The following is a 26534-nucleotide window of genomic DNA, read 5'->3' as shown; positions in this document are numbered from 1 at the left end:
TTGTTCCCGGTGCCCCGAGGCTGTAGGGGCTTTGTCTGCTCGTCCCTGTGCTCCTGGCCCGTTACCTGTGCACGCCGGTCACGCTCTCCTCCACGATGCCCTTGATCTTCTTGAACATGTTGGGGTATTTCTTGTAAATCCAGTGCGTGAGGTCGCCTCCGTCATCCAGGATCTGCAAGGAAGGCAACCACAAAGTCACCGCCCCGAGGAGCCAGAAGGCTTGCTGACCCCAAAAAGGCACACGGGATAAATCGTGAGCCCAAATTGTTCCTCATCAAACCCAAGTTTTGGCATCAGACACTGTCCCGACAGCTCAGGTGGGACTGCTCTGTTTGATAACCCCGAGCAGGAGTGCTGCAGACCTTGGGGGTTATCAGGAGACCAGGGGAAACGCAAAAAGAAGCTGGGAGAGCTCCTTTTCCCCATTTCCAGGAGCAGAGAAGCCTTCAAACCACACGCAGCCATCAGATTTCCAGCGGGCCTGCTCACGGTGGAGGCAGGAGGATGAAGTGGAGGCACTGATGCCAACTGACATGTGGTTGCACCGTGAAACAGCGCGTTCAAAATCACCAAATCACGGATTGTAGGGGCTGGAAGGGACCTCAAGAGATCCTCGGGTCCAAAGACCCCCATTTAGAGAAAAAAATAATACTGACCTGCGCTCAGACAACAGTTTTGGGTCGCTGTTCGTTTTCTCAGGCTTCAAACCTCAGCCTCCGAGGTGCAAACCTGTTCTTCATCGGGTCCCCAGTGCCCTGAGCCACCCACCTCCTCCTCCTGACATGCTGAAGGGCAGGGGACAAAGCCAGAGGCTTCCTGCCCTAATAAAGGTGTTGAAGATGAGGAAAGGAGCCCTGTGAAAACCTGCCTTGGTAAAAAAAAAAACCTACACATGTGCTCTTCCCTGAGTCCTCTGCACCTCGGTGGCCTCTGGTGGCTCACGGGGTCCCCAGCAGAGCCACGGAAAGGTGGGAATTGGGAGGACCCCGACTCCAGAAGAAGCAGGGAGCAATCTCCTTGCTTCCCAGCCTTCGTCCCCCTAACGGAGCTGCAGGACCTTGCACCAAAATATGAACAAATATGAACGCTGCAGGCAGCTGCTGCTCATCCAAAATGATTGGAAAGCACCAATTCTGTTCAATTTTGGGGGAATTCCCAGATTTACCTCCCACCTAAAGGCTGGGAAACCGAGGCAGCCGAGCGCTGAGCAGGCTGAGAAGCTCCCCTGGGCCATGCAGGGCTGGGAATTCAGCAGCCCAGCCCCCAGGACGTCTTCATTTCATTAATCCCCATTTAACAGGGAGCATAATCCTCTTTCTAAAACGCTCAGGGAATCGTGGGGGCCGGGGGTTTCTTCTGCACCTCCCTGCTTTCACCTTAATTTTCCCCAAGCACCTCTTTTTCTGGGAAAAAAAGTCCTTATTTGTTTGAGGGGTGAAGGATATTTTATTCCCCCGCCGTCCCCTTCCCAGCCTTGTCATCACAGCCATGGATTCCACGCAGCTGATCCCCCCCCAAAAACCAAGCTGATTAAAATTAGCCAGGATCAGCTGGACCACAGGGCTGAAAACAACGGAGAATTACGGCTGAAAGATGGCAGGGGTGCATGGTCGGGGGCAGCAGCCTGTTCCCAGCTCAGCTGATGCTGAGCCAAGCCCTCAGCCCTACAGATTTTATATTTTTCAGGGAAAAAAGGAAAAAAAAAAAGAGCCATTCCTGTTCAGACCGAGCATCAGAAAACTCAGAGGGTCTTTCTTTGGAGGTGGTGTTGGGACTTTAATTCTTCTCGTGGACCTTGCAGGAGCCCAAACATCAAATCTTGAGATTTTTGGACTGGGAGACACGACGTGCCTTCTGAGAAGCTGCCAGCAGCTCTAGACCCAGGGCCCTGGGTGCCCCCCAGCAGTGTTTTTTTTGTGCAGAAACAGGTCAGAAAACACCGAGTGCTGGAGACACGGTGCAGAGCCGAGAGCTCTGAGCAGATGCTAGGAAAGCAAGCGTGCCAGAAGCACGTTGTGAAAGGTTTACTTTGTCAGCTGCTGACGCTTCTGATGGGAAATTATCCCTCAAAAAAAAAAAAAAGAAGAAAAAGGCAGTGCCACGTCTAGACTCCTAGCTTGGGGGTGGACTGATGTTCACGCTTCTTTTTCACGGTGGCAGCCCAGAAGTGAACAGCAGCAGACTGGGAGGGACAAAAACCCCTCAAAGGAGCCAACAAACAACGTGGACACGTGCTTATTTCCCTCCTTTAATTACTGTTTGACTGAAGTAGATCACAAGCTACAGGGCTAAAAGCCTGTCGGGATGAAAGCAGCGACTTGGCTGCTGGAAATTATTCCGCTCACCTAGCTCAGGGTTCTCCGTTCTCCCCAGAAACGAGGGCAGGATGAACCAGGGATGTTTGTGTCCGTGCAGTAAGAGCAAGGTGCAGAAATCCCACAAATTCCAGTTTGGGTTTTAAAATAAAGACCTAGGTAAGGGAAAGCCCCTCAACCAAGGCTGTGAGTTTAACCAGACGGCAAAATGGATGCAGTGCCTCTCCACGACATCCTTACCTGCAGTCAGTTTTTACTGGCTGGATTCAATCATTTTGGTTTAAACCGTGGCAAACTACCCCGAAACCAAACTAAATGCCCTGCAACAAATGTATTTGTGCTTATTTAGAGAATAGTCCAATAAAACTTCACTGGGCAGCACCACCCAGGCCTGCAGCTGCAGCAGCAGGTCTGATTGCACAGACCAGTTAATTGGAACGCCCTCTGGGGCTAATTGCTGCCTGAGCACCAGGCAGTCGGGTCTAAATTCAAGAGGCAATGCGGAGCAGCCCTGAGCCCTCCTGAGAGCCCTCCAGATCCGAGCCAGCTCTCACCATGTTGGGCTGCCAGCCCTCCACGTTGACGCAGCGATCGATGCACCACCAGAAGTCGTCCTCGGATTCTCCCTTCCAGGCGAAGACGGGGAAGCCTGCCACAGAGAGGGAGATGGGTGCTACCACCTCGGCCTGAGCACATCCCAGGGAGCCAGGAGGCAGCTTTACCCTTCCTAAAGGCTTAGGAAGTTATTCAAGCTCATTCTGGCCCATGAACGATTTCTGTTTGAGGAAGACCTGGTAAGAGGCAAGCTGCAGTTTGGCTTCCTCCGGGTCTCCTGGCTCCCACAGCCCCACCCAGGTGGAGCAGGATTTGAGCTGAGGCATCTCCCAGGGGAGCAGCAGCGTCAGCTGCTTCTGCTTTGTGAATCGTGTCCCCAGAAAGTCCTCTCTCGCCCCTTTTAGCCAAAGTTGTGACTCAAACGTAAGAATTCCCTATCTTCGTAGAGCTGCAATCGAGCATGGTTTCTCTTAGCAAAGTCACTTTTAGGCTCACGTAGCTCTGATGGCTGATACCGTGCATCATCATCATCATCATCACCTGTACTACCTCCTTTTGTACTCCAGACACTGGCTGAGGTGTTTGGACCAGTGGGAGGGATCGATCTTGTCTTGCTTATAGCTCCTTTCACTGCTTTAATAGGGGAAAAAAGCAAATCTCTGTGATTAAAGCCATTTCTTCTCCAGATTGTTACAGTCTGCAGCCTGATATATCCCTTCTTTGCTCAGCTCTACAAGTTTCCCACTCCATCAGACTAATTCAAGCTGGCAGTTTACACTGGTAAGCTTAGAAACCAGAAAAGTGCAGCACTCCTGGTGAACCATTACGGGCTGATGTGTGCAGCTTACCAGGAACTGCACTCACCGTGCTCTCACAGATGGAGAGAAACACACCGGGGAGATTTCACTCTCCCCTGGTGTTATTCTAACGAGAAAACAATTTAAAAGAGGGGAAAAAAAAACACTGTAAGAGAATGTAAATGAACTAAACATGATGGGAGAGTAAGAAACCTTTTTAAAACCAGAATGAACGAAGAGGGGGAGGCTCCCTACCGCTCTCGGCGAGGGCAGCAGCCACTTCGTTGAGAGTGGAGTAAATGTTGCACGCAGCCCATCGGCACTGGGCACCCAGAGCACCCAGGGTCTCCATCAGGACCTGGAATAAAATCAAAAAAAAAATATCAGAAAGGCAAGGCAAACCGTAACGTGGCCTTGCACAAAGCCAAAGTGTCCACTTCCTTCTGACTTTTGCTTGGGAAGATTTCTGGAGGGTACCTGCAGCTGCTTTAAGCAGCACGGCAGCAGTTGGAGAGTTATACAGAAAGTGAATTTTGCAAATCTTTGTTCTACGATCAAAAACGAATGAAGCAAATCAGAACTTCAACGTGTATTATTAGGTTTCTCTCCGCGAAGTCCCAAAGGCAGGCAGGAGAAAGCGCTCCTGTCCCGTTTGGAGGAGAAACCACGGGTCTTGAGTTGCAAAACTGCACTAATTACTAATTGCCATTTTGTCCTGCGTACATGATGGAGATAATTTGATTTTCTTAGTGATCATTACTCGCAGCAGAGCCTCATCGATTCCCGCATTGCACCGCCTTTAAGGACAGGCTCTGTTTATCCAGAAACAGCCACAAAATTGGCCATTCTCACTCGGTGTAAGGCACTGCTCTGCTGACTCAGAGACCACACCTCCGTATTATCCTCCTGGGGTCTGTTTTAGAGGACAAAAAGGGAAGAATTCCTGCCTAAAAACCCTGCTGGCAGAGGGCTGTCTTTGCCCAGAACTAGGCAGAGGGAGGATCAGGCTGCAGGGCACGAATATTTCCTACTCTCTCCGCTGGAACAGGCGGTCACAGCACGTAGCAGCCCCCTGCTATGGCATTTAAATAGTCCCACGCTGAAACATCAGGGGGGAAAAAAAGATCAGAGCTGATTGAGGGGATCTTACGGCCGTCTGTGCTGTGATGTGCGTGCAGCCCACGATCTTGGCCCCAGCCAGCGGCTTCTCTCCCTGAGCTCTCTTCCTCAAAGCCATCAGCGCAGGCATTTCTGAAAGGCAAAAAATGACAAGAGGTCCATCAACCCAAAGCACAGACGGGCGAGCACGTAAGAAACTGCCAGCAGCACTTCCAGCTCTCCAGATCTCCAGGAGATCTCTTGGAGATCTCTTCCAGATCTCCAGGGCCCTTACGAAGCTGTACGGCTGCGACAGCTTCAAAAAGAGCAAAAGACTTGAACGGAGGCACCCAAAGCAGTGATGACACAGCTGAAAAGAATCCAACACCCTGTGAGGTTTGTTTGTTTTTTGTTTTTTTTTTCCAGCTATTTAGGATGCAGGATAATCATATTTTCCAAAGTTCAACCTGCAAACGCCGAGCGAGGCCGGAGGAAAACCAGCTTCAGACAGAGGAGGACTCGGGACCCGCGGCCCCTCCAGCCACCTGAGAGCTGCACTGCCTCTGGGACAGACTTTTGGAGACGACCACGCTAAACCAAAGTCACCTGCTGGATAATTTAGACGATGGGTTTCATCTTTTCCACTGCTTTTAACAAAATACACTGGACTGTACATAATCAGCTGGTAGGAGCGCCATGGTTATGCCGTGTAACTCCACAAAATCCCATAAAGGTTCTCTCTTTCAAATAGGAATGGTGTCAGGAAATAACCCAGCCTTGCAAGAGGAGGGTTTGGGGGAAGGAAAAGCTGCACAAACAGCCCAAGAGAGCCAGGAGCCTTGTGGAAGTGCCCGTCCCCTTTACCTTGCTCAGCAATTTCGATCTCTCGGCGCCCGAACTCCGCCTGCTTGATGTTTTTCACGCAGAAATCGCTGCTGCCTTTGGAGTTCTTCTGCTGCTTGTCGCGGGGGGAGGTCTCGTCGTCCGAGCTGTCTGTGTAGGAGGCAGCTGGAGGAAGACAAGGAGGGAGGTCAGAGGCTGAAGATGCTCCCTGAAAACCACGGTACCTCCAGCGGAGGGGACCTGCTGCGCCCATCCATGGATGTGCTTCTCCATGGGGATGTCCCAGCTCCCTCCAGCCTCTCCTGGGATCCCCCCTTCTTTTTATAATGCCCATTTATTTCTCCCCACTCAGCCTTTACCTACAGTGACTTCCTTTTGCTCATCTACCTCTGCTTCAACACCACACCAGAGCTAATTACTCAAGCACTGCCTGAGCCCTCCACGTGCTCATCTGTGGGTTTTGCCAGCTCCTCTGCAGCCTCTCTTCCCCAAATTTTATCCCTTCCTGGCTCTAAGACAGCCAGCATCCATGCCTACGAATGTTTGAAGTACTTCCCAAACCGCCCAGAGGTGTAATTTCGGGTGCCAGACCCTGCTGCGTTTTGGACGACGGCACGGCAGAGGCTGCTCCCTAATTATCGGTCCGTCAGGGTGGCATTCCCCGTCCCTGGAATCAAGTTTTTGCAGAAAAAGAAACCCTGAAATCCGCAGGACAAACCTTACCGAATCCAAAACCACCCAAAGTGGCCACACGGAGGTGGGCTCGTTGAATTTGATGAAAAGGAGGCAAAAGGGGCAGGGAGTCCAACATCAGCCTTCATCTATCTGCCTGGAGATGAACTTGTGCTTTGAGCTTATCAGAGCCAGCCAAAGGGACCATTTGTGCCGTGTCACCCTCCAAATATCCCCCCCCGACGAAGAGCAGACCTCTTGCACCTCCTAGGAGTGGCATCAGCAGTCAGAGCAACGCGTGAGGACCTGAAGCATCCCTCCTCTTCCATCCTGGACACAAAGCACCTGGAAAATGGGGCCCTCAGTCCTGCTGAGCTCCCCACTGCCACCTCTTCCTCCTCCTCCTCTTCCTCCTCGTGGCAGGGGCTGCTCCTTAGGACCCAACTCAAGAGGCTCGTCCACACACAGGAGCTCATCCCCTGGTCCTCACGAATCTGCCCTGAAGTTTTACTCGAGGTCTTTAACTTCCCAGCTCAGGGGGTGTTGTGGCACCGTTCGGCACGGGGCCAAACGAACAGGACCTGGCCCCAAAACGGTCTGTGTGTCCCCAGGGGACTGTCCCCAAGCCTCGTGCAAGAACCCACAGGGGAGCTTGTGCCACTGGTAGAACAAACTCCATCCGAGGAGTTCCTTTCTTGCAGAATCATTTCGTTTAGCTCCTTTTGGAGCTGAAACTCGTTGGAGCAGGCACACCATCCCCGTGTGCTTTCCGAGCCACTTTTAAAAAAAAGAGCTCCCCAAATGATCACGCACTGCTGGCAAACGATGTGCATTTCCCACTTTCTGTCCCAATTCCGTGCTTAAATTCTGCCAGAGGAACAGGGTGGCAGCAGGGAGAGAGCTTCTTGCATCGTGCCACAAGGCGAGCGCTGTGGCTGAGCCCATGGTCGTGCCATGCTCCTGAGCAGCCACGGCTTTATGGAAGCACCCAGACCTCTGGATACATATCTATAATGATAAAAACCATGTGAAGGTGTGCACTGCCAGCTCCTGGTGGCTTTGCTGGCATCTGCAGGGCAGAAGATCCAAAGCAAGGCTTGAAACTCATCCACCAGCCCGGCCATGGGTTCGTCGTGCCGGCAGCACCCCGGAGCTGACCGTGCTCGGTCCATGGAGGGCAGAAAAAACCCCAAGGACCGCCAGGCACGAGCTTAGAGCTGCCACTGTCGGCGTGCCAGGCTCCCCGAGCCCTGCCTGGGTCTGATCTGCTTACCAGGAAGAATTACACATTGCTGGAATTTCTCTGCCTGCCCGCAGTGGGAAGCGAATGGGGGGGGGAAACGAGCCAGCCCCGGGGATGGCCACAGGCTCCTCGAGCCGCCTGCGCACCCCACGGCAGCTGGAAGGGGCTGGAAGCTGGGATTTTTAACAAAAAAAATGAGTTCTGTAATAGAACATCTTACATCGAGGGCTCCGGCAGGATTAATTAGTTCAAGGAGGATTGCTTCCTTGAAGACAGCTAATCTGTGTGGCGGGGGGGGGCTTTAAAATCAGAGCTCGGCGTTTTGGGGCTGAAAGCAAGGTTTGTGCAAGCAAGTTTTGTGCAAGCAATTTTTATAAAGAAAGAGCTTGCCTAGATGGCAGCCGGATTTTCAGATGCAGGTGGGTCTTTACTGCTAAATACGTGTGATACAGGAGCATCGCTGTGATAATTAGACTAATTAGACTAATAATGTTGGTGCAGTGTGAGAGCACACGGGTACAGAACAGTAAATATTGCTCTGGCTTTCCTGCCAAATGCACATGACAGAAAGGATTCCTAGTGCCTGAAATCTGGAAGCACCCAAGGAACTGGTAGGATGGTCAAACTCCCAGATTTCACCCCAAATTACCCAGAAGTTGATTAATGGAAGCTTCCGAACTGGGGTTGGCACTCCAGAGAGCCAAGCAGCTTTTTAATTAAATCGTATTATTTCAACGAGAACGCCGTGAGCATCTTGGGTGCTGTTATCCGGTGACAAAACACCCGGGGGGGAATAAAGGAGGCACCTCAGCCGGTGTCCTAAACCAGCAAAGATTGGGTCTGAGCCTAAATTCAGAGCTGAGAGGCAAGCCTTGTTTTTCTGCACAGCCTTTCTGAAGTTATGAAACAGCACGAGGGGGAAGTCCATCGCCTTTAATTAGAGGCATTACTGCCCTGATCTCATTTGGGTGCCCGCGGTGCGTAACGCGCGGCGCTGCGTGCGTCGCCGTTCCAGGCACGGGGGCTGCTGTTACCCAGCTGATCCCCAAATCTTCGTCCCAGCAGATGTAAATTCTCTGATTTTTGCAGAAAGGGGAAGAAGTTACGGGAACGTAGGGGATTTGCCACTGGGTTTGCGACTCCAAAGCCGCCCTCGTGAGCTCCCTGGCTTGCAATAGGTGCCGAGCAGCCCGTCCTTGGGCACACCGAGAACAGGAGAGCAGAAAATAATGCTCACGTTGTGTTACTTCTGAGCAGCAGCAGGGGAGAGGTCTTCATTTAATGAATTATTTCACGTGTGGCCTGGACTGGGCTCATCGGGCGTGCTGGCTGATAGCACATCAGCACACGCAGCACTTCTACCTGTTCCCAAAAGGCAAGGAAAACAATTAACTTCCCCGGTGGGAGAGACTGCACGCTCTAAATGAAGTGCTACGGAGCACAGCAGCTCATGGCAGGGGTAACAAGGGGCTTCCACTTCCAACCCCAAGACTCAGGCCAGCTCAACTCATCGGCGTTTCCGTGCTTCGCGCCCTGCAGCAGCCTCGGGATGCTGTTTTCTTCCCACGTGGCCACCACAGCAGGCACAGCTGCTTCAAACACTGAGCCCTCCAAACCTTCGGACCTCATCCGCTCTCTCTGCTCCCCACAAGTCTCGTTTCCAGCCCTTACCCATCCCTGGGGCACCCGCTTGGTGCTGCTGCTCGGAGAGAGACACGAGTGGGATTTTCCTGTCCATCCTGCAGCTGTCCTGGGAACAGAAATCTCCCCTCTCAGCTGCCAGCCTAGCAGCTTTCATTAGGAAGAAAATATAATGTTTTCACCTATTCACTAATTGCTGGTGCTGATGCTTTGAGCTGGAAGCGCTCGGTGCAAGGGGTGGAGGAGAATTCCCCCAAGGTGCTCCCCGTTCCTCCAGCTGCGAGTCGGGCGCAAGCGTGAAACATTAGCCAGGTTAATTAGCCTCTTAGTCTTTAAAAATGAGTCACGCCCAGTATACCCTGCTGATTAGACATCCAATGGGGTTGTAAAACCCGTACAAACATTATAGTGATTGCAGAGCCGTGTTAGGGCAGTCTAATCATTAACGCCAGCGCAGAGCAGAGGGGAAGGCGAAATTCCCCCCCGAGGGGGCTCCTCGGGGCAGCACGGAGAGGACCTGATCCACAAACTGGGAAAGGAGGCAAAAAGGAGAGTCCTGGTGTGTCTGGGGTGAGATCAGGGCCTCCAGGAGTTGCAACTCCTGGTGTTGAGCACTGGAGGTGAGTAGGAGCTCAACTGGAGTTGGGGGGGATGGAGAGAGGCTCACGCCTGCTCTGGTTCAACCTCGTGCCTTTGGCTGTCCCCCTGTGCCCAAAATCTTTCTGCAGCAGCCAGCCAGGAGGCTCAATGCCCGAACAGAGAGAATGAAAACGAGGGATTGTGCTGGAGCCTCCCCACGAACCCTCCTCGTTCCCCACGGCACAGAGCCAGAGCTCTGCAAGGGCCGAGAGCTCGTGCTGCCACGCCGGTGGGATGGTGATTTTTTACCAGAAAAGCCTGAAAATTGCAGAGGGACCAGGAGAGCACCACCTCCTTCTGCTGGTTTCAACTTACTTGTATCTTCACTCTTTGCAGACCTGGTTGCTTCAATATCTGCTGTGGTACGAGCCAGGGGCTGGGAGCAGGAGGGGATCAGGGGCAGTACAGCTCCCTGGGGGATGGGGAATTGGATCCCAATCCCTTCTGTAGTGGTCCTGATCCCTCCTGCAGCAGTTTCAGGAGCTGCCCCGTTGCAGGCAGCAGGCAGTGTTCCCTCTAAAGCACCGAGGATCCCGGTGGCCCTGTCCCGAGAGCATCCCCAGCGAGCTCTCCCCGCTCCCAGACTCAGGGGGGAAGGTGGCACCGAATCTTCCCAGCACCCCGAGGCCACTCAGGGTGAATTATTTGCTGAAAAAATTGAGGCTGGAGCCTGCTTGCGAGGTGCAGGGCAGCCCCACCTTGCCTGCTAAGCCTCCAAGTCAAGTTTTAGTTGGCTTCCCCCAGTGCTGCCCTCTGTCCTTTAAGGAAAACCACCAATTTCCAGCAATTTGTTTTCAGTTGTGCTGCCTTTTTGGCATCAGCTCTAAATACTGAATGTGAATGGGCGCACAACGAAGTTGGTCTGATTTTCGGGGGGCTCCAACTCTTGCTGGGTTTAAGAAGCCTCCATAAACTGCTCAGGTAATTAATCTTCAGCAAAATGTGCTCCAAAAAAAACAACTCAAGCACCTCTGAAGGAGCAAGCAGGACTTTACCGTGCCAATTTCAAAGGAGCACGCAGGGGGGAAGCAGAGCCGCGCGTCCCTGCACAGGGAGACAAAACTCAGCCCAGACAAAGCGAGGTTCCGACTCGATTTTCTTCATTTTTGACTTTGGAAAAAAAGCAACAACCCCCTGCCCGTGCTTCCCCACCAACTACAAGGGGGGAGCTGGGGGTCGTGGGGCTGCTGCGGGCACCTCCTGTGATGCCAGGGGGAGGTGGCACCCACCTGAGCTGTAGCTGTCGGTGGACGACTGCGAGATGGAGCGGGACAGCGAGCGGCGGCCGATCTTCGTCGGGCGCTTGTTGAATTCCTGCTTTTGGTCGGCAAACTGGATCTGTGGAAAGAAAAAGGGCCGGGTAAGTCCGAGGGAAAAAGCCAAGGGGCCGAGACAGGAGGATGAGGAGCACCCCGAGCCTCGAGGTGGCACCTTCTTGGCTACGGGTGGCCTGCAACTGCGGGTGTCTGGGCGCAGAGGGCATGCTGCCTCGGCTGTGTTTAACCTCAGTGACACTTAAATCACCTCCTTTAGCCTTTCCACACCCATACTGGAAGGTTTCCATCCCCAGTACGCACAGACCAAGTACCAAAGCTCTCGCAGGGGCCATCCAGCACCTGCAGGACTGGCACCGACCCCGCTCGCCACCTCTCTTGTAGCGACCGGTCCAAGTTTGCTGTGCAAAATACATGGGACAAAACCAAAAACACCCCAAAAATGACCCCTCCAGATGCACTCTGCAACAAGAAGCATTTAGGAGTGGATATCTGGGGAAAGGTGCAGTGGGGAGGATGGGACCGAGTGCCCACATTGCCCCAAACGTGGAGCAGCACGGGCTGAGCGCGCACCCGGCGCCGCTGCCGATGCCACCAAGGAGCTGACGTGAGCGGCACCCGTGGGGACACAGCTGAGCCCCGGGGTGTCTGGGGACGTATTTTGTAAGCCAACCACGCTCCCCGTGGGCTTTGGGCTGGGCGAAATCGCAGCCGGAATTGGAAACGTGACTTCCAGCTGCAAAACCCCTTGGACTTCGCTCGGGGCAAAAGAAATGAGCCAGTCTGGTGTGACGGGATTAAATATTTACATCTCCAAAATGCTGAAAACTATTAGTCGGGTCCTTTAGCCAAGCCCTGGGGTGTTTCGAGGAGTTGGTTTTGGTTAAGAAGCCATCAGGCCCTAAGGAATGCGACCCCTGTCTGGGAACCCAAAGTCAAGCCCCGCAGCTGAAGCAGCGGCACTCTGCCCACGCACTGGGCTGTTACAGCCCCTGTGCCTCGCTTTTTGGGCCAGGAAACGAGGAAAAAGGGTGCTGGGGGTCTCCAATGGCTACTTCAGCCTCGGGAATCCAGGTCCAGCCAAAATCCATGCCCAAACTCATGCCACAACCAAGGGCAGCACTGAGGATTAGTGCCTACGATCCCTGCGGGACAGGGCACACGCATGCTGGTTTTCATCTTCCTTTTCTAACAAGTTGTTGGCCTGAAATAACGTTTTATTTCTTTCCTTAAAAAAAAAAAAATCCCTTGACAGCCAAACCACCTCATCAAAGCATCGGGTCATCGGCGCGGAACGGTGCTCCCGGCGAAGCGGGATACGCTCGAAACCTAACGGGGTGAAAAATTCCTACCACAGACCTCGGGAGCTCTGTTAATATTTTCCTTCCCCGCATCGTCTGCTCAAGGACATTCGATGCAACTGTTTCGAGCAGTGCAGTAAGACCTCCTGAAGCACTCGCATGGCCGGCAGGCAAAACCCCAAATCAGCCGTGCACCGAGCTGGGCGCAACCTCGGGCTTTGCATTTACCCCTGTAAGCGTTCAAAGCCCGACAGGGGGATCTGCTGCTGGCTCCTGGGGGCATCTCCAGGGCCTGCTGCTCGCTGCCCCAACCCCTCACCGATGTCTTTTAACGTTTGTGTGCTGGGATTTGAGCCAGGACAGCCGTCGTACCCAGTGCTGGGTGTGCACGTGTGAGCGGCACCGAGCGCTGGCAGCGATGCGCCCCTAAGAGGTCCCCACATCACCACCCCATTCATTTTTGGGCTGCAATTTCAGGCTCAGTCCCCAGCAGGGAATGATGCACCCCAAACCTTGTTTAAATCTCTTCCGAGGGACCCCAAACCTTGTTTAAATCTCTTCTTGCAGGGCACGGTGCAACCAGCGCCGCGCCGCGTTGCCGCGCTCCCTTCCCAAGCATCAGGGACCGGGACACGCAGAGCGGCTCGGGTTCAGGTGGGACTTTCCCAGCCCCTAAAGACCTGCCCCCGATGGTAACAGCAGCCACACACAGGTTAATAATGCTCCAGAAGAGAGATTACAGAGCCTTGGAAAGCTGCAGCTTGGGTTCAGGCGGCCGACCCGCCGCGCGCGCACAAACACGGCGGCTTTCCGCCCGCTGCAATTTGAGCCCAGACACCCAGGATCCCAAGCCAGGAGGGAGAACGGCTTCTGCAGGTGCCCCACATCCAGGTGTGGGACATTTTGCTTCCACCCGGGCTTTCCTAGCCCCGAGGAGCATCCCCAGCACGACACGTGTGCCCCCGGAGCACGCGGGGCAGCTCCCCGGAGCCGAAGCTCTCCCGCAGCCAGCAAGGGGCACGGGCAGCTCCAGAAAGAGGTGATTTGGGGGAACAAGGGGGGAGAAAGCAACGAAACGGGGATACAGAGAGGAAAAGAAGAGGATTTTTTAACCAAGAAGACAGCCTTACGGTACCTAGAGCCTGCCCTCACCTGGGCTTTCATCCCCGGGTCCCCATTGACATTGCGCTTCTTCTTGCTCAGCATGGCGCGGCCACCGCCTGCTCCGCTTCCAGCTCCGGGGGGAGGCAGAAGGAGGGAGGGAGGCGGCTTTCGGGGGTCCTTTAGGGAACCCCAAGACCTCTGGGGGCACTGCTCCCCTTGGGGAACCCCGAGACCTATGGGGTTCTGCTCCCCGCGTCCCGTCCCTGCTGCTGCCCTACGCACCGCGAGCACTTTTATCGTGGCCTGCCCGGTGCGTGCACAACAATAGCCCGTTTATGTAACCGGGCCATTGCCACGCTTGTTATAATTAACTTGCTAATTAGGCTCCTTTTAACTCGGGTTCTCCCCCCACACTTCCCGATTTTCCCCCCCGATTACGGGAGCAGGACCTCATTAGAACAAAATTAACTAATGGGTAACTAAACCAAGGAATTACGGCCGCAGCCCGCCCGGCGTCGCCCTTGAGGGGTCGAGCAATGGTTTTGCTTCGTGGTTGGAGCCCCTGCCCAAATGTTTTGCCCCTGAAAATGCTCCCAAAACGGTTTCTACGGAGAGCCTCAAGGGCTGTGCCAAAGATGGGGCATCGCCCATTGAGCTCGGCGACGAACCCAAGTGCCTGTAGCACTTTTTACTCTTTTTAAATATTAAATGAAACCTTGAGATACTTAAACACCTACAAAACCCCTCCGTTTGTGCCGTGTGGGGGGTTTTGCACTGCAAGAGGAACACCCTTGTAAATTCTCTTTGCGTTTTAATTTTGCGAGCGCGGCGTTTTTGCAGCGCTGGTGTCTCCGATTTATTCTTATCCACGGATTTTTTATTTTTTTAAGGAACAAGGGGAGAAAAGTTTTCCCCAGGAAACTGGAAATGGGCACGCAGACACTGGCACTGGCACCCAAAAAGCACCTGGAAATGAGCTGCGACCCTCAGCTTTCGAGTTTTGGGCAGCTTCTCTTCTCCTAACCCACCTCCTCGCCGCGCTTGTGCTCCTTGATCACGTCAACCCGAGGGACTGGAGCCATGCAGTGCATCTCTTCACGCACCTGAAATGTTATTTCAGTACAATTTCAAGGTATTTGGGCAAAAACGGGGTAGCTGGTGCTTTCTGGCACCACCAGGCAGTCCGAGATGGAGAACACCTCCTGCCCCAGCAGGAGACACGCGGGGCGCTCGCTCTTCTCGCCTCGTACCCCTGGCTGCTCCGACGGGTGCTGATTTCCCTTCTTTTGGCCCCGTTTTCCTGCAGAGATGGGAAATTCGAGCTACAGCTGGCCCCTGGAGGCTTTTGTGGGTTCCCCTGACTACTTTTGTGGGTTCCCTGAATGTTTTTGTGGGATCCCCGACTGCTTTTGTGGGTACGCATTTGTTCGGCGTCGCTGATAAATCCCTGGAGGATAACGAGGTTTTTAATTCCTGGCTAACACAAGAGGTGAGCTGTGGTAGGACCTCGGGGAGAGCGCTGAGACGAGAGCATAACAGACAGCTTGAGATAACGACCTTAACGAGGATGAGCATTTGGCAGCTTAGGCTAATTGTTATTTAAGATGCAGTTGTTCATTGCCACCTCGTCCTGAGAAAACCACGGAAAAGGCAAACCAGTCGAGGACTGGGAATCTGCTGCAGGACTTCCCTCTGTGCCCCCTCTGCACAGCAGCTTCAAACCAGCCACCAAATCATCCATCCGCACCGGCACCAAACCCGACAGCGTCGAGATTCCTGAGTCCTAGAGGAGGAAACCACAGAAAGTTACAGGGGGGGGACCCGTGGTGAGGGCTCGGGGCTTGGTTCCAGATTGGGATCTGCACTTCCCAAGGTGTGGAGGGCACCAAAACCCTGCTGGAGCAAGGAACAAAACCAGCGAGATGCGAGCAGAAACCCCGGGCACTACAACAAATGCTGACACTGAATGCCATCCTTTTGGAGCACCACATCCCAAAATACCCTGTGCAGACCCTCGGGGGACCCTCGAGGCTGCAGACCCGCAGTTTTTGCCTCCCAGGCACTGCCTGCTTTTTGGAGCGATGCCACTACACGTCTCGCAGCTTTGGGAATTCTTTCTGTCATAAAAAATTAAAAAAAAAGCCTGTTTCTGCATTTTTTAGCATCTTTTCCGTCCCCACCTTGGCCACCGAGGTGAAGGTGAGCAGCACGCACAGCCCCGAGGGATCGGAGGAGCTCCGTCAGCAGCAGAACCAAATCAGGTTCACCAATCTTTACCGAATCGGGTTAAAAAAAAAAAAAGCGAAGTAGCCCAAAAGATGGTGGTAACCACGCTGATCCTACACCCGATGAAATCCGGTGTCCCCTGGAAGATGCTGCAAAGCTTCTCCCACTCCTCCTGCCCGATGGCCCCAAACTTTAATAATTCTCTCTCAATATAACACACCCAGGGGACAGGGAGGTGCGTGGGGACCGCCCCCTGTCCCTTGGCTGCTCCAAAGAGGCAGCTCATGGTGGAGAACAGCCCCGTGGCAGCAGGGGAGGGTGCCTCAGATCCCCCAAAAATCCCCATTTTTAATAATTCTCCTGCTGGCTGCACAGCACCAGCTCTGTCCGAGCAGCACCCAGCTCCTCCTGGGGAAGGCAGCGAAGACAACGAGCTCCTGAACTCACCATCCACGCCGGCACCTGGAAAGCAGAGGTGTGGGTGCTGCTGTCCCTCTTCTCCTCCATCAGTTTGAGCTCTTCCAGCTGCTCCTGGGGGCTCCGGTGGCCAAATCTTCTCCCAGCAGAGCCCTTTCCGTCTGCCCAGCCCGAAGCTCGCTCGGGGCCTCATTTCTGCTCCGGGATTGCCCGGATCCAGCTCATTTCTGCAGCTACGACCCCACGATGAGTTTGAGCTGAGAGCCTGCCTGCGGCACCACGACACCAGGTAGTGGGATTGATAAAAAATCAATCCGTGCTGGTGAGGAAGGGATTTTCCCAGGAAAAGCAGGGACAGAGCCTCTGGCTCGGCTGCAGCTCCCTCTGCTGAGCACCTCTGCCCTTGCTCAGCAGAGCTCAAGCTCAAGCTCCATGCTGTAAGGGTTCAACAGCTGGGAAAGAAGAAATTTTCTCTAACCCATCTCCTGAGCCTGTTTTGGGATGCTTCCAGCACGTTTCCACCAACAGAGCAACCAGGGAGAAGCGGAGATGGGGCTGGCTGGAGACGGCCAGGACCCCGGTGGGAAGCCCTGGAAGGTTGGGCAGCTCATCCGACCACACCAGCACCTCCTGTTTTACCCCAAATCTGGTATCAACACGCTTTAAAAACTCCACTTTCCGTGCAAAGCTCGTTATTTGGGGCAGCTTTTTTGCAGAAACCTCCCAAATTGAACCTTTCCTTCTGCAGGGAACTCGGTCGAGAGCCAACAGCCGCGCGCAGCCCAAGCCGGGTGGACGTGCTTTGTCCGAATCCCCTCCAGTACCAGAAACTGGGTGAAGTTTGTAGGGTTTTGGCAATGTTTGCACGCTGCTGGCGAGCTCACCCTTCCCGACTGAATGAGGTTTTTGTTCAGCGCTGCCTCCGAGCCTCGAGCCACTCGATTCTCCCCTCTGAGCAATGCTAAGATTAATTTAGCCAGAAAAAAAGTTCTTTATCCAGCAGGACAGACGGACGTCCAGCCGTCCCACGCCGTCACCATTCTCTGGGTTTGGCTCAGGAAGGGGCAAACGGCACAAAAGCTTGCCAAAAACCGCTCCACCTGCAAAGCAGGCTGCAAAAATAGACACGGCCCGGCTGCTGCAGCCCCACGGGACATGAAGCTGAGCCCTCCTGAGCCATGATTTCCCAAAATCTCAGGCAGGCAGCTCTGCAGCAGCGAAGTCTTGACCCCTGTCCCATCCTCGGTTGCCCCCAGCCCCATTCAGCCCGGCCTCAGGACCCCCAGAGATGGGCACCCCCAGGTCCTTAACCCCCCAGAGAGCTTAACACCAGCCCGTGGACTGCACGAGCCCCACGCAGACACGAGGGGGAGCAAGAGCCTGCAGAAAAAAAGACAGATTTGGGCCTCGCTGATGAATAAAATGATAATTTTTACGATGAAATGTTCGCGCCGAGCGAACGCTCGGTGTTCTCCGCTCCTGGCGACCAAGAGGTGTCTTCTCCAGAGGCGAGGGAGCAGCAAATCTTCTAACTTCAACACCAACAAGTCAACAGCAGCACAAATGCGTGGTCTTCATGGGAGCTTGGTCACCTTCTGCAGAATTTTTCGGGTCTTTTTTGGTCGCATTTTGTCACGATCGTCGCCGCGGGGAGGCACCGGGCTTGGCGCAGCCGTCCCTTGACTGTTCCTTGGTCATCCTTGCAGCGAGCCAGCCCAAAACCATGGCAGGCAGGAAGAAATAGAGAATTGTAGGGGTTGGAAGGGACCTCCAGAGATCATGTTTGCAAAACCCAGAGGGGGTTTTACAGCAAGAATTACCTTTGAAGGCACGTGCAGCTCCTGCAGTCACGGTGGGAATGCCGTGGTTGAGTTGGAAGGGACCCGAAAACTCATCGAGGCCAACGGCCCGACCACTTTGGGGGCCAACCAAAAGCTAAATCATATTAACAGCTTAGGTATCACGTTTCTACCTAAAAAAAAGAGGATTTTATCCTCTTACAAAAATTAATTTCCCCACTTCAAGCACTCCAGGAGGCGAAGGCTTCTGCTGGAAGCCCCGACCCGGTTCCAGCAGGCTGCGGGTGCAGCCGCATGAATTCCTGCCATTCCTGACTTACAGGATCACCCCTGCTAGAAATAGATCCCAAAGATCACCTCTCGGGCACTGCGAGTAGCCGAGGAGCTGGAGGAACGGAGACATCTCCTAAGCACTCCCTGAATATTGGGGTTGGGTAAGCCGGTGGGATCCTCCAGCAGGAAGGGGCGTCCTCTCAGCACCTTTGGCTGCCCTGGCTTTGTGTTTTCTCCACCTATTGAAGCTCTCCGGGGTTTCAAACCATCGCTGTGCTCCTGAGCTGACAGCAATTCCAAGGCAAACTGCCCCGAAGCATCCTGCAGCCCGTGGCTCCGCACGAGGCTCCTCGCCTGCCCTCAGCTTCCATCCAAGACACTGCTCCCGGCCGGCTCCGTCCGTACAAAAACCAGCAAAATGTGCCATTTCCTGGGTGAGGAAGGCTGAGAAGCCAAGCAGGGCTTTGGTTCCTGGAAAACATTAACTTTTATTCCCTTTATTACATTTATTTTTCCTCCAGAGAGGAACAGACGTGTTCGGAGGATCGTCGGCAGGCACAAGACGCAGGGACTGCAAAAAATCTGGAAGTTGCTAGAGGAGAAGTAAAGATGATGCTGATAACATGGAAAATACTGCAAGAAGCCACAGAAGCTGGATGGAAGCAAAATTCACTGCTCTCCTGGAGAGAAATGTGCCTGCAGAAAAAAATCCTAAAGGCACAGAGCCTGCCTTCGCCGTTGGGGCTGCCCAAGCGAAAGCGGCCGCGGCCATTTGGAGCCCCAGAATATCTGGTTGGGTATTCTGACATCCAGACTGCAGATTCCACATCAACATTGTCCAAAAGGCTCAGAAAAACACATTTTGGTGTAAAACACGTTTGGGGAAGAGGTGAGAGGAGGGCACGAAAGGCAGCGCCACCTCCCCGCGGCCTCGCCACCATTTGGTGCCGGAGCAGGTCATGGCCAACGTGTGATCAGGCAGAAGAGTGGAAAATAAAGCCATAATCCTACTAAATCCACTCACTTGCAAGTCTAACCCAGCGTTCTGCATGCAGCACCCCAGGCAGAGTGACCAATTCTTTGAGATCATGCCCAAAACTCCCTGCTCTCACTCAGTAGCGCGGTGCCCGTCTCCTTTCCTTCCCCACCTCTCAGAGTCCGACGGCCTCCAGCCTAATTGCAGCTTGCTAGATCGCCAACCTGCCAAAAAAACTGCCAAAAGAGGGTTTTTTAAGCCAAACAAAGGCTTGGTGGAGCCATATCATGGCCAACTGATGTGTTCTTTGCAATGAGCCGTGCATTTCTGGAGGTTCAGCTGAAATCCCTCCTCGTGGGATGCCCAAACCAACGCGACCCGGAGCGAGTGGTCAATGGGGAGCCAAGAACCGACAGCACCCGGGGGCACGGCGAGGGCCAGCTGTGCTCAGAAACCCCTCGTGGAAAGAGGTGTGGGGGCAACGCAAGGCATCCTCCTGCTGCAGAGGTCTCGTTGGCACGTCCTGCAGCAGGAGAGTTTGGTGGCTGGTGTCACGGGGGTCCTTCCACCGGGTGGTTGGAAGCGGGGACGAGCGGATTGCAGCTCGCCCACATCTCCTCGCCTCATCTCCTCGCTGCTCCGGCTCTTTCACCTCTCTGCAGTCTGTGTTTCGGTCTGGGAGAGCCACGGCGTTGTGTCACTTCAACAAGAATCAGAGGTGAGAAGTTGGGAGAGAGACGGAGACTTCCTTCAGGGTGTGGCGGGGAAAGGAAGGGTGAAATAGAAAATTAAAAAAAAAAAAAAAGGCCCTCTAATCAAACAGCTGCCTTGCCCCGCTGCCCCTTCACTAAGAAAAAGAGGGTGAATCAGTGATTACGTTCAGAAACGTGAGCTCTACGTCTGGGGGGAAAAAAAAAAAAAAAAAAAAGAGTACAGGTAACAAGGTCGGGGAGAGCATCTCAAAATCTGAACCTCTGCTGTCCTCGTGGGGAAAAATCCCAACCCAGTAAGAAAACCAAGCCCTGATCCAACGCAGGACCCAGAATTTGGGCACTGGAGATGTAAAACTCCCCTGGTTGCATGCTGCAACCGGTGGCGGTGAGATGAGGACGAGGTCCCAGAGCGATCCCACATCCCCCGAGACCTGTGGCAACCTCAGGGGGGGCCACGAACACCCCGGAGCAGGGCTGGAAACGACGCTCGCTGCACCACGTGCACCGCTTGGCTGCCAGCGGAGCGGGGCAAATGAAGTTAATGAGCAAAGCTTTAATCAGCGGACCTTGGCGTAATCGGGAGCGCTTCAAGGGGTCGCGCCAGGCCACCTCCCCCCGGCTCTCCGCTTTCCCATGGGAATGAAACTACAGCTCCTCAAATGGAAAAGGAAAAAGCGCTGCTGTTTTGGTACCAGACACACTTTTGGTTATTTGGTGGCAGAGATGAGGGCTGGAAGCACCCAGCTCTCCCGACGAAGGGCCACGCTCTGCCTGGACACAACGGACGGGTCCCTTGGCCTGTGAGTGCTGTACGGCAGAAAAAATGAGAAAAAACCTGGCTCACCCCACAGATCTGGGTGTGCAGAAGGAGAACGCCGCAGTGACGGGAGCCCTGTGCCATCCACCCACAATTTTTAAGCCGCTTTCTGCTTGGTTTAGTCTTCCAAAGAGTGAAACACTGAAGTATGGATTGGATCCATCACCCCACTACCTGCATCTTGCAGAAAACGCTGGCTATCAGCATCCTTATCTCGCAGGAGCTCCGGGACCAAGCTCCCCATGCACACAGAGAGCTGCAGCGGTGGCTCACAGCACACACTAAATCCTTGAGCAGCACCCACTGGGCTTTGGATCCATCCTCAGCAGCATATCCATGAGTCCAGGCCCACGTAGAGAAGTCACAGACTGACCAAGGTTATTGTGTTTTGCACCAGGAGCATTTTTTTGGCACTTAGGACAAAGCCCTCTGCAGCAGGAGCTGCTGCAACGTGTCCTTTGCCACGGCCCAACCTCGCCGCGCTACCTCCACCTTGTCACCAGGCTGCCAGCCTGAGGTCACCTAAGAGAGGGCTGGAAAGAAAAGAGAGGAATATGGATGGGAAGCACCACCTGCCTTTATTAACGCTGATTTATTGAAAAATAAAATCAAACAAACCCCACGTGGCACAGAATAAACGTGTCCGGAGAGGGAGGTGCTGTAAAAGCGCCAGCCCAGCTCGCTTCTCGGCGCCGTCTCCAGGTTAACCAGGCCTCAGTGAAATCAAGTTTGACAGCGCTATTAACATCCGCTAATTTACGCATTTTAATCACTTAGCATCCAGCGCAACCAGAGCGCTGTGCGTCGGCTGCGATCGCTCCCAGAGGAACAATAGCTGCGAGCCAACGCGTTCGTTCAACGCGCCTCGCTGCCTCCGCGGGCGGGGAGCCCCGGCCAGCTCCCAGCACGGTGCTCGGCGCTTATTTTCCAGGGCGAGCCCTGGACCAGCATGCTGATCGAGGTCAAATAATCCAGATATTATTTATTATATCTAATACGCTTTGTCCCAGGTGTATGAGCCACGGCGTGACAGCGTTTGGAGGAGAACCCGCCGAAAACACGGTTTTGCTGACCGTATGGCAAACAGGACTGCCTGTGAGTGAAGGATGTTGGTAACCAGATTTGCTCTCTGTTTAAATTAGCTCCATTGGTGTGGAAAGCAAGCACAGAGAGGCACGTTCCCACTGCATCAGCAGCGACCTCTGCCCCCTTTCAGCTCCCCCTTCCAGCGCACCCGAACGCGGTGCTTGCGGGCGGCAGCACCGGCACGGCAGCGATTCACCCCCTGCGATCTCCTGGCACGGGGCTGGGGGAAATCCACACCTGATTGAACAAAAGCTGACCTGTGCCAAAGCGAAGGTGGTCTTTAGACCCTGAATTGTTAAGGAACTGCAGCCAAGAGCCCCTGGATGGCAGTGGAAATGAGCCTGAACACATCCAACGCATCACCAGGGCGCCGGGAGCGCAGGTGAATCCATCAGGCATCCTTCAGGCGTATGAAGAGATGGAGAACACTTAAATCCGTGCGAGATATTTAAAATTAGACTGATGAGGGATTACTAACAGCTTCTCTCTCAGAGCAGAGCGCTCTGACAGATGAGAAGGCGAAGGCTTTGTTCCCGAGGACGTGGGCTGCAGCGCGTGTGCTCCCACGCCTGGGAAGGGGACAGCGGGAGGTGGCAGCCTGCGACTCGCTGGGGGCTGACACCGAGCTGTGAGGGATGGAGGAAGCACTGAAAGCAGCCAGAAGCCCTCCTTCTCCAGGATTTCAGGATGGATGAAGTGCCTTCTGTATTTATTTGACTGCTTTTATCCTTCCAGAGCAGAACGGCAGGGAACGGTTTGGGTCGGGTCCCTGCGTCCCGACACAGGGGGCTGCAGGACAAGGGGTGGTGGCTTTCAATTAAAAGAGGGGAGATTTAGATTGGATATAAGAAGAAATTATTAATTATGAGGGTGGTGAGGCCCTGGCCCAGGCTGCCCAGAGGAGCTGGGGGTGCCCAAGGCTGGGTTAGATGGGGCTGGGGGCAGCCTGGGAGGGGTCCCTGCCGTGGCAGGGGGTGGAATTGGGTGGGCTTTGAGGTGTCTTCTGCCCCAAACCACTCCGTGGCTCTGTGACTCAGCCCTTCCCCACACACACCTACCTAATTGCTGTCATTACAGCACACCCCTAATTGGCGCCCCGCCGGCGGAGCAGCCAGCACACCGCGTTGTCCCGACCTGTGGTTTCTTGCCTCCATTTGGGCTCGCTGGCTGCAGGCAGAACACCCCACGGACAAACCTCCACGAGGCGCCAGAGTCACTCGGGCAGAGGGAGAGCCATCACCACCACGGCAGGAGCAGGAGCAGGAGCAGGGTTCCCCCGGGAGCTGCAGGCAATCAGCTAAAAGCTTAGATCAGAATTGGAAAGGGTTGCTTCTCTGCTTAAAAAAAAAAAAACTGAGCCACTCTGACAAAGTTAATCACCTCCCTGATAAATATTACTTTTTTTGAAATGCGTTTTGGGTCCCAGAGGCGCTTCACGAGCAGTTTAGGAAACACCCACAGTGGTGTGAGGTCGCGAGAGCGCACGCACGGCCTCGGCTGTGTCCGACCTGCGTGCTTGGTGCAAGTTCATGGCACGCAGCAGCCTCGGGGCAGGTCTCATCCCTGCTGCCCTAATGCAGAAGCAAACCATGGGGTGGGTGAAGGCAGGCTGTGAGAGCTCAGCACTGCAGGTCCCAAATGACCCCAGGATGCTCAGCACCCAAAGACCACACAGGATGTCCCGTACCGCAAAAACGCTGAGTAAAACGGGGGCAGAAATTGGTGTAAAGGGCTTAAAAGTGCTGCTGCAGCTCCCTCACCCTTTTCTGCCTTGGCTCATGACAGCAGCTGGCCCTATAGATGAGTGCTGCCCCTTCAGAGCTGGCCCTCCATCAACCCACAGCAGTTAGCTGTGATGTTCCAGCAGCCTTGATGGACGGAGCTGGGCTCCCATCCTAAAACACGCACAAATTGTGCAGGAACAGCCAAAAAAAACTGATCCTGCAGCACCCGCTTGCACGCCGACGTTTCGCCGTGGAGAGCCGGGCTGGCTCGTGGTGCTGGCCACCTTTCTGCCTCCTGGGCAGCTGGGCTCGATCTTTGCTGGTCCCTTCAAGCTGGACTGGTCTACTCTTCGTTAGGAGGAGCAATCAGAGCACGTCCCAGGAAAGGAGAAGAGGAGGAAAGAGAAAACTTGACAAAACTTCTTATAAACACTTTCTCCTTGCATTAACACAGTAAAAAGGGCTGACACTCTTAAAACTCATCTTAACGCTTCCTTATGGTTCTAACGAGCAGACACAGCAGCTATTTTAGCAGGATCACGGCGTGTACTTCAACAAATTAAACTGAATAACCCGAGGACAAGGCTGGCAGGGGGGGCTGGAGACCCAAAACCACTCGATAAAACCCTCAGTGAGCAGTAAGCGCAGCCCTGAGGTGCCCCTAGGCATGGATTAGCCAAGGTCCACGACACGAGGGCTCCCAGCCCAGGCAGCAGAAGCACCAAGCTCCGGGTAAGGCAGCAGCACGCCGCCCCACGCGTGGGCTTGCACAGGAAAGTGGAAAAAATTAAGCAATTTGTCCATTGCTTCACATTTCACGGAAAAAAAAACCACCACCCCTTAACTAAAAATGGAAGCAGCGTCACTTCCCAAGAGTGCCCGGCAACTTCTTCCTCACCAAATCAACCCAAAAACTAAAGAGAAGATTTAAAGAGTCGCAGGCTCCCTCGCGGTTTGGTTTGAAGACAGCAATTATTTTTTTTAAATAAACTCTGAGGGTCACACCCTTGGACAGCACGGTTCAGCAGGAGGAGACCAGGAAAAACTCCAACCTGCTCGGGACGAGGCTGGAGGGTGGGAGATGATGTTAAAAGGTGGGCACCGGGCTGCAGCCCTGGGGCTTGGTGGGCAAAACAGAGCCTGGAGACGTGGTCCCAGTCGTGTGTCCCCAGTACCTGTGTTCCTACCAGCCCCACGATGGATTTCCTGGCTCCTTTCTCCCCTGTGTCTATTTTTTCCGTGCCTGTTTTTCCAGGCAGGTTCCCCCGGCTGCTCAGCGCGGCAGAATCGCTGCTCCGTGTCGCTGGCTGCTGCTGAAAAAGCAGGCACTGAGCGTGAGTTTTGCACCAAGTGATGACTTGAAAACATTTTCCTGGACGTGCCACATCAGCACCACGATCCTTCACCGCGCAGGGCTGCGTGTGAGGACCTCCCAGTCCCACATGGGATGGCTGCACCATCAACCTGCCCAATTTTCGGGCTGGCACACGCACGTAGAGCCAAGCCTCCACCTGGAGGCACCAGAATCACCCACCCTGGGATGCGGACGACCTCTTAGAGCCACCTTCCTTTTCCAAGTGCCGTTTCCTTACAACAGCTCAAGCTCTTTTCCATGTGCTCCTCATCGTGGTGCCTTGCACGAGGCTTTGCAGCTCCGACGTGGCACGGGCGGCGATCACAGGGACCAAAACTGCTTCCAGCTCTCCTGCCTGCCTAGGACTAAAAGCACAAAATAATTCAAGCGATAAATAACAACCAAAGCTTCGCAGGATCTGAGTACTCTGTGTCCTCTTCCAGAGCTTCCCCCGATGCGTCGGTTCCCTGAAAAGTGGCGTCCTTCTGTCTGCTTTCCTCTGGAAGTCACTCCCCGTATGTACCGACGCGTTGGTAATTAGGAAAAAAAAGTCGCTGCAGGAACCAAGCAGATGCTAGGCTGATCAGCTCTCACGCAAAAAAAAAAAAAAACCTACCAGTCAGAGCCAAACGCACCCTTCCTTTACAGGGCTTTCGTTGCCACGCGTGCTTAATTTATGCAGCTCGTTTCTGCGGAAAAGATGTGAAAACACAGGGTTTTTGGCAGATCGGGAACTTTGCGCCGCAGAACGGGGACTGCGCCCTCCTCTGCACCTCTGCACCCTGCTGAGCGCAGCTTGCTGGGACCCAAAAGCTGGCAGCTGCTCCGTGCTACCAGAGAAATAACAGAAATGTGGTCAAAATGAGCCAAAAAGTGATTTATGCAGCAGGTTAGTGCTGCTCGGACACACCTGTAGGCTCCAAAGCAAGCGTCCACGTCCACATCCCTGGTCCTGAAGGTGCTGGGGAGGTCGCTCGAGGCACGGAGGATGTCTGCAGGCTTCGTGAGGAGCAGTGGAAGGGGCCCAGCACACCAACATGCGTGGCAGGAGTTGCAGCATTACTCACAGGCTGTTCGAGCCGGGGCTATTAACCAGAATCTCTCTGCCTTGGAGAAATCCGCACGCAGCTGCTGCTTCATCCGGCCCAAACTGCCTAGATTCTCGGTGTTTTGTTTTTTTTTTTTAAAAAAGTGGGTATTTTATGCTCCGAAACGTGCACCACGTTGCTGCTGTGAGGCAGCAGTGCCGTGGGATGGGAGGGATCGACGCAGAGGCTCCGCTCGGCCAAACTTTGGGCGTCAGGAGGGAGGGAGGACGAGGAGGACGCACCTTGGCGTGGATGAGCAGAGCTCCCTCGGGGTCTCGGGTCTCAAACGCAGACCAGGGAGCAAAGGGGAGGCTGTAGAGCATCCCTGGGTTACACCGCTTACATTTAGAGCTGGAGGTGCCGGAACACTTTGCTCCCACTCCGAAGAGGCAGCTGAGTGCTCCCCGGGGGACTTCTCTTCCCCCAGAGCTGGGATCGAAGTCAGCTCCTTCATGAATAACCTCTCCTTTCCTTTTTCTTGCTTAAACCTTAAAAGACCGTGTTATTAAAATGCATTTATTTCCTTTCTTCCCCTTGCTTTTTGTGAGGGATAGATGTAACACTTTTATTCCATCGCTT

The 26534-nt window shown here is 54.1% G+C and overlaps 1 protein-coding gene across 1 annotated transcript in view; it reads right to left on the bottom strand.

The window, feature by feature from the left end:
* AHCYL2 (adenosylhomocysteinase like 2) overlaps nucleotides 1-26534 on the bottom strand; it is a 61349-nt gene that overhangs the window by 13999 nt on the left and 20816 nt on the right. Inside the window, exons 2-7 of the mRNA XM_032201223.1 lie at nucleotides 11033-11141; nucleotides 5630-5773; nucleotides 4818-4918; nucleotides 3923-4025; nucleotides 2870-2964; nucleotides 66-172 (exon numbers count right to left, since the gene is read on the bottom strand). Of these exons, the coding sequence (XP_032057114.1) occupies nucleotides 66-172; nucleotides 2870-2964; nucleotides 3923-4025; nucleotides 4818-4918; nucleotides 5630-5773; nucleotides 11033-11141 (659 nt within the window). The remainder of the gene's footprint in view (nucleotides 1-65; nucleotides 173-2869; nucleotides 2965-3922; nucleotides 4026-4817; nucleotides 4919-5629; nucleotides 5774-11032; nucleotides 11142-26534) is intronic.

Source organism: Aythya fuligula, chromosome 1 (assembly GCF_009819795.1).
Source record: "Aythya fuligula isolate bAytFul2 chromosome 1, bAytFul2.pri, whole genome shotgun sequence".
Lineage (NCBI taxonomy): Eukaryota > Metazoa > Chordata > Aves > Anseriformes > Anatidae > Aythya > Aythya fuligula.
Note: the sequence above shows the minus strand (reverse complement) of the source record. Positions and strands in the feature narration are given on the sequence as shown.